Raw genomic sequence first — 7589 nt, 5'->3', positions numbered from 1 at the left:
TTCAGACATTGAAACATCAGCTCTTTTTGTGTCTCGAGCTTGCTGGCTCTTGGACTGGAACTCACACCATTGGCTCTTGAGCTGGAACTTCAGACTTGGACTGAAACTACACCATCGCTGTTGACTTTCCTGGGTCTCCAGCTTGCCAACTGCACATTTTAGGACTTCTTAGCCTCCATAATTGTGTGAACCAGTTTCTTAGAGGAAATCTCTTTCTCTATATATGTACATTCTGTTGGTTCTGTTTCTCTGGAGAACCCGGACTAATGCAGGTCTAGATTTCCCTCTCCAAGTGAAAAATCTACTAAAGTCCTGGGAAGAACTTGTGTACTGTTGGTTTAGAGTTAAGAGCTAAAAGGTCAAAGTGTTCTGGTGTGAAAGCTTGCTGGTAGTTTAGTAATTTGGATAAAGGATCTTTTAAATGGATGGAATTTTCCTTGCAGAACACGCTAATGGCTTTGGAAGTTTGAGGCAGCGTCTCTTCGCTTCTTTAGAGCGTTGAGTGACTGCTGAAGCTTGATGCTGACTTGGGGATTGGTTTTCCTCCCTGTTCTTTCTGTGTAGAGCGAGGTCAGACCCAGCACTCTTTTGGTGATGTTATCATATCAACAAACTTTATCACGAAACTTAAAAAAAAAAATCCTTGCTTTAAAACCATGTTCCTTCTGTTTTACTGTCACTATGCTAAATCCCCAAATCACAGCCTTTGAGAACTGGAGGAAATTGTGGAGATAATCTGGCCTGATTTTTCCCAAATTATGTTCCATAAAACATATATTCCTAGATGTTCATAGGTGGCCCTTGAAAAAAGGAATTCAATGACCAAGTAGGTTTGAAAAGACTGCATACATTCTTTCCCTTTTGGAGAATCCAAATGCACTTTAATAAAGTTTGAGATGCCTCTTAGACTTGAAATGGATGTACCAAGTAGGCAGTTGGTAGATAGGTTTGGATTTCAGGGCCAAGGTTGGAGTTGGATATATAGATTTGGAAGGTAACACGTTTCAAACCATGGGAGCAGGGAATTCCCTGGTGGCCCAACTCTGCGCTTCCACTGCAGGGGGCATGGGTTTAATCCCTTGGGGAACTAAGATCCCGCAAGCCACGTGGCATGGCCAAAAAAACAAAAACGAAAACAAAACAAAAAACAAAAATCAAGCAAACAGTAAAACATGGGAGCAGAGGAGATGATGAGGGAGAGTTTAGAAGGAATTAGTGTGTGAGGGCTGCAAGTGCTGCAGCTCTCTTGTGACCATGAGGAAAATACCTGGGAATGGAGCCAAGACCCAGAAGATGGCATTGCTGAGGCAAGTGACAGAGAGAAACTTGGTCAAAAGTCGAGCTACTAAAGCTGATTTTACCATTGGACTTTTCAGCAATAATACCAGTAAATTCTTTTTGAACTTCAGTGTTTATGTCATTTCTTATGGAAAGAGTCCTGACTAGTATGACATCTCCCAAATCCTTTTGCACACTTATCTCTATCTGTCTGTGTTTCCCCACCTCCTTCCCTGTCATGGAGGAGAAGCAGCTGACCCTAAGATGCCAGAATTCACCAGTCACCCCTATCCTGAGGAGCAAAGGGGAAGGCCCTCAATCAGTGTCTATTGTCGACATTTCAGGCAAGAGTGGAGGAATTAGTTAAGAATGGGATAAAACGGTTAAGGATTTTATTTTTATTTTTGGATTGTTAGCAACCAACCCAAACTGACTCTGGCTAACTTAAGCCAAAATGGGATTTTATTGGAAGGATCACAGGTTTTCCTCACAGAATCAAAGAGAGAGCTGAACAAGCTGAACAGCAAACCTGGGGAAGGGGAGGGACCAGAGCTACCCTGGGGAGTCTCAGCAGGATGGCATCACCATCCTCTCTGGGCCGCCCATCCATTGATGTGGTACAGCTCCAAGGCCTGTGCTCTCTGGTTCAAGCTTGAAACAACTGGGGGAGAGGAGATGCTTGTGGGGAGAGAGCCTGAGGCAAGATGAAGCCTCCCGGCCTGATCCCTGGAAGCCCACCCAGCACATCTGAGAGGCTTGGCAACATGCCAGGAGATGTCTCGGGCGACCTCTCTGAGGATGGAGCCATTCCTGGGCTTCTTCAAGATGCCCGAGGCCTACAAGGGATTACGAGCAACCTCGGCAGGCCTTCACTGCAGGCCTTCACTGCTCGTAAGGCTCAGTGAGGGTGCCGGGGAAGGGCTTCCTTGGTGCTCTGGCTTTCAGGCCTCACACTGTCTCAGACTTTGCCCATCACTGGTTTCTCTGACTTCTTTAATCTTTACTCTTCCCCCTTAGCCTATGCTCTTCATCTTTGGGAAACTTTTCTTTCACTCTGCTCTTTTCCCTCCTCCAAGCTCCCCAGTTGCTGTAGACTGAATGTTTGTGCCCCCCGACCCCAAATTCTTACGTTGAAACCTAATCCCCAGTGTGATGGCATTTGGAGGTCTTTGGGAGATTATTAGGTTATGAGGGTGGAGCCCTCATGAATGGGATTAGTGTCCTTATAAAAGAGACTCCAGGGAGATCTCCTGCCCCCTCCACCATGAGAGTTTATAGTGAAAAGACAGCTAGCTCTCTGTGGGCTCTCACCAGACATCAAACCTGCTGACACCTTGATCTTGGACTTCCCAGCCTCCAGAACTGTGAGAAATATATTTTTATTGTTTGTAAGCCACCCAGTCTATGGTATTTTGTATAGCAGCCTGAATGGACTAAGACACCACCCTTTAAAAACATGATTCTTATTAAAAAAATAATCATTATTATTAAAAAAGTTATTCAAGCAGTACCAAAGATTTTTCAGTGAAAAGTAAGTTTTTAAAATTTTCTTCCACCCTGGACTTTATGTCTCTTGCCAGAGGCAGTGATTATTATCAGTCTCCTGAGTATCTTTCCAGACGTAGTATGTTTATATCTCTCTATATAGACCCTACATATTTTATTTTGTAAACACAGGAGAGAAGATTATAAACACACTGTTCAGTACCTTGAATCTTCCACTTGGTGATGTATTGTTCATATCAGAGCACATTGGTCTCATTCTTTTTGATGGCTGTGTCATATTTTACAGTGGATTCCCCGCTGATGGACAGGATCTTGTGAATACAAATGATGCTGCAGTGAACGTCCTTCTACATGGGACTGCAGGCACCTGAGCCAGTACATCTGTCAGAAACAGTAGTGCTTTCTTTTCCAAGAGATATCGAAGCTCAGTTCTGGTTTCCACCAGACTTCCCAGGCGTGGCCCACCTTGGCTACCTCCTCTTTCTCTCCACTCCTTAAATACCTACAATATGCCCACTGACATACTCAAAGGCCACCAATGACCCCCTTCCTTAGTGCACCACCTCTGACTTTTCTGCAGAATTTGACCCTACTTCCTATCCTTTCCTGAAGCTCTCCTTGCTTGGCTGATAGGAGGGGTAATCTTTGTCCTCACCTATCTCTCATCATGCTTTTCCTGTGTCCTTTCCTGTCTCCCAAAGGTCACCATTTGGCAGGAGCGTGAGGGCGTGGGACCTGCTGGGCCAGCCCTTTCAGCTCCTGGTTGTCCCACCCAGGGTGTCACACCCACCCGTTGACCTCACTGCCTGGACCCTAGAGGAATGTAAGATTTTGATTTATTTCTCAGTATGGTTAGAAACAAACGCATGTGATTCCATTTATGTAAAAAGGAAAATGCACCTCCCTATCTATCTATCTATTTATCTGTCTATCTATCCCTCCATCCACCTACAGAAATTCTCCCAGGAGTTGGCCAAATAGAACACATTGGCAATAGCACAGAGAACGCTACTCAATACTCTTAATAACCTTTATGGGGAAAGAATCTGAAAAAGAATAGATACAAGTATATGTATAACTAAATCACTTTGCTGTACACCTGAAACCAACACAACATTGTAAATCAACTATACTGTAATATAAAGTAAAATTAAAATTAAAAAAAAAAACACACTGGCAGGCCTGTTTGCGAACTCTGTGTGATACACCAAATACTAACAGCGATTATTTCTGGATGCTATGATTGTGGATAATTTTTCTACATGCTCAACTGTTTTTTTTCTAAAATTTCAACAATGGAACACAGATATTAATAATATATTAATATTCATATATTATTATTATGTCCCAAACCTATCTTCCCCCCAACCCTCTTGCCAATTTAACTTTTACCCTAGAAATTCCTATTTGTCGGAATTCTGGGACTCTTCCTAGGTTTAAAACCTGGTAGGCATGCTTCGTATTCCTTCCCTCTCATATTCTATCTTCCTACTACACTTTGTGGTCATTCGAGTGAATTTCTATCTCCTCTGTTAGATTTTTAGTTCTTAAGGGACACAGACCTTGTCTTATCTCTCTCCCTGGGGCCCATCACACAGCACAGCTCACAAACAGATGCTCCCAAAATGGTTACTGAACCTCCTGCTTGATGCCTCAGGCTTGTTGACATCCTGCAACTGTCACCTGCCTGAGAAATTTCCTCTATAAATAAGCAGTTTCTGTTTCAGGTATAAACCATAGCCCTTGCTACATATGCCCCATCTCTTACCCCACCCAGGCCTCAAACTTAGAAACTGGAATTAGTGTTGGTATTCAAATCCTTAGCCATGGTACCAAGAGTCAGCCCCCATAAGAACCAAGTCATTGATGTGAAGTTCTTTTTTTCCCTCGACATTCTAGCAGCTGTCATTACATTTGCTGGGGAATTCTCGACAAGATTTTACTTGTCCTCCCATGCTGTTCTTTCTGTGGTTTCCTTGTTTCTTTTTGCGATCCGGTTCCAGATGGCTCAACAGTGCTTCCAAAATGAATATTTTGACAGATTGCTGAATGCTTGCAAACCGTGTCACCTTCGATGCCCTAATACCCCTCCTCTAATATGTCAGCGTTATTGTAATACAAGTAAGTAATACTGCTCGAACAATTCCTCATTGGTGTGAAGTCTTCTCTCTGTATTGACTTTATTCAAAGAAGAAATATTACGGGGAAGGTGGTGATATTTTCTGGATCAAAAAGAGGAAGAAAATTAGGCAATCATTTAAATGCCAACAGGAACGAACAATTATTCAGAACTGAACTCAATTTTATTCTGCAATGTTAACAACAGAGATTTTTTATCAGCTCTCCTAATTAAGTATGGTTTAGAATTTAAAAGTCAGTGCTGAGGAATGAGGGGAATTGGACGGCAAATAATCTTTACTTGATGTGGTTATGATGTTATCAGTTCATTATTTCTCTGACATTCTTTTAATTCAGTGAAAGGAACAAATGCAATTCTCTGGACCTGTTTGGGCCTCAGCTTGATCGTTTCTTTGACAGTTTTCGTGTTGATGTTCTTGCTCAGGAAGATGAGCTCCGAGCCATTAAAGGACGAATTTAAAAACACAGGTTGGTTTGATGGTTGATCTTTGAAATCTGTTTCCAAGAGGTGGCTATGGTGAATTTCAGTTCCTTTTCTTTTTTCATGTTGAGTATCTCATCCGGTAAGGGCCCTTCTGAGTGTGTTAGATGACAGGTTAAATGAACTCTTGGAAGAAGCGCGCTTTCTTTTCGATTTTTACACCTTCTTTGCTGATGTCCTATAATGTCAGCCTTCCCCAACATTTTTTCTGATTACTCTTTTGAAGTACTGAGGATTCCTTGGGAAACATCCATCTCTTTGACAAAGTTAGCACATTGATTAAACGTCATGCTATCAGAAACAGCTAGCCAGGTTTGGTACTATTGGGAAAAGTATATTTGGCAAGATCCGTGGCCATATTTTCATACAAATATAAGTGTTGTTTGCTTGAGTGAACATTTTACTGCGAAAAATGCTAGAAATGAATACCAATTGCTCCTGGATTATGTAAACAATCATCTCAAAGATTTTTATCTTTATTAAGCAGTAGAGAACCAGTCCCAGAGAAGTGGATGTTCTACTTAAAGGCTTTGTAAGATAAAAATATTTCAGCACCTTTGCCCATGATCTAATTCCCGAACACTTTGCAGCCATTGCCCTATTTCTTTATGCGTGTATTTTCCATGCATAATCTGTAAAGCATCCACCTTATTTGCTTTCTAGTGCAGTAAAGGGAGGGAGATGGCTCTTCCATATGATTGACTCATTTCTCATTTTTTGCCTGGGGTCTGAGAGACAGGTGGGGAGTGACTTTAGTGTGACGTTTTGGAAGATGGAGTTACACTGCAGAAGGTTGAGGAAGTAGTAAACGTGCCTTCATAGACACATATGGGGATGTAGTGGAGACTCCTTCCTTCTGTGATCATGACAGATTCATTTAAAAAAAAAAGTAATCTGCCACAAAATGCTCTGCAAGAGAAGCATCTTTACTGTGAATTCTAAAGTGTCACCCAAGACTGATTTTGGTGTGCTGTAACATATGGTAATTTGTCATTTCACATGTGTAAAAAGGCTCAGTACCTTAATGCATCCAAGGGCCAAGTGTGTGAGAAATGAACGTAGTGGGCTGCTTGAGGCTTCAGCGATAGGGGAGCCCATGCCCTGCTTGAAGGAGACAGGTGCTATCGACTCCCAATTGTTTCCGTGTAGGAATGTTGGCTCCTAGTGGCCACATTTTGTTTTCTTAAAAAAAAAAAAAAGAGGCCAGTTGTCTAGATTTGTATGTAAAGTCTCTTGCTTTTCAAATGTGGGCCAATGTAAAACAGACAAGCAAACACTTAAAAACACTGTACGCCCTAAACCAAGCATGTCTTTGAACCCAATGTGGCCCACGGTCTGTCAGTTCATGACTTCTAGCGTAGGACCCACTTATTGGTTCTGTGGGAAGAGACACATCTCACGTTGCTTTGATCCCAGATGTGTGCTGTTAAGTCTGGCACAACCATGCGCCCTGAAAAGTTTAGGTTAACAGTTCTGTTTCTGCATAATCAGGACCGGCTCTCCAGAAGGATGCGAACGCAGACCTGTATGAGAGCGACGATGGCGGGACTGGTGCGGAAACTCTTCTTTCGAGAGGCCTCGGGTACACAGTGGAAGAATGTACGTGTGAAGACTGTGTCAGGAGCAAACCAAAGGTCGACTCTGACCATTTCTTTCCACTCCCAGCCATGGAGGAAGGTGCAACCATTCTTGTCACCACAAAAACAAACGACTACTGCAACAGCCTGCTAGCTGCCTCGAGTGTCACGGGGATGGAGAAATCAGTTTTCCCAGCTAATTAACCATTTCAATGGTATAGAGCTACTTGGAAAACCTTTTGTCAGAAGAAAAGGATGATGTGTCGGATCTGTTTAGGATGATTGTACTTATCAGTGGATGATATGGCTTTTTGTTCTCTAATTCTGGAAAATCTTTGTTAGATATATTTTTCTACCTTACTGTTGGGAGCTTAGCTGTGGAAACTTCCTTGGTTTCATGATTAAATTGACTCACTGAAAAAAAAAAAGCACTGCAATGTGTGGATTCCATAGTCACATGTTTCTGTGGCTAGACCACTTCTCTCCTATACGTGTACACATACATTTCACGACAGACTGGATTTCTTTTTATTGTTAAAGGAAAGCAAGGTTATCCTATGTACTTTCTATCTACAGGAGAAGCCTAGAGCCAGCCACACTAATTCAGT

At 42.3% G+C, this 7589-nt stretch overlaps 1 protein-coding gene across 1 annotated transcript; it reads left to right on the top strand.

Annotated features, from left to right (window-relative positions):
- The first annotated feature begins 4693 nt into the window (after positions 1-4693).
- TNFRSF17 (TNF receptor superfamily member 17) lies at positions 4694-7328 on the top strand. Its single transcript, XM_082670535.1, has 3 exons — positions 4694-4905; positions 5260-5391; positions 6896-7328. Exons 1-3 carry the CDS (start codon positions 4788-4790, stop codon positions 7183-7185), a joined length of 540 nt encoding a protein of 179 aa, XP_082526661.1. The 5' UTR covers positions 4694-4787; the 3' UTR covers positions 7186-7328.
- Positions 7329-7589: the final 261 nt, after the last annotated feature.

The sequence above is a fragment of the Grampus griseus genome (assembly GCF_964374135.1).
Source record: "Grampus griseus genome assembly, chromosome: 14".
Taxonomy (NCBI): domain Eukaryota; kingdom Metazoa; phylum Chordata; class Mammalia; order Artiodactyla; family Delphinidae; genus Grampus; species Grampus griseus.
Note: the sequence above shows the minus strand (reverse complement) of the source record. Positions and strands in the feature narration are given on the sequence as shown.

Coding starts and splice junctions, on each gene's coding strand:
- TNFRSF17 (XM_082670535.1), top strand. CDS start 4,788: ATGGCTCAACAGTGCTTCCAAAATGAATATTTTGACAGATTGCTGAAT. Junction 4,906..5,259: donor TCAGCGTTATTGTAATACAA/GTAAGTAATACT, acceptor CTTTTAATTCAG/TGAAAGGAACAAATGCAATT. Junction 5,392..6,895: donor GGACGAATTTAAAAACACAG/GTTGGTTTGATG, acceptor CTGCATAATCAG/GACCGGCTCTCCAGAAGGAT.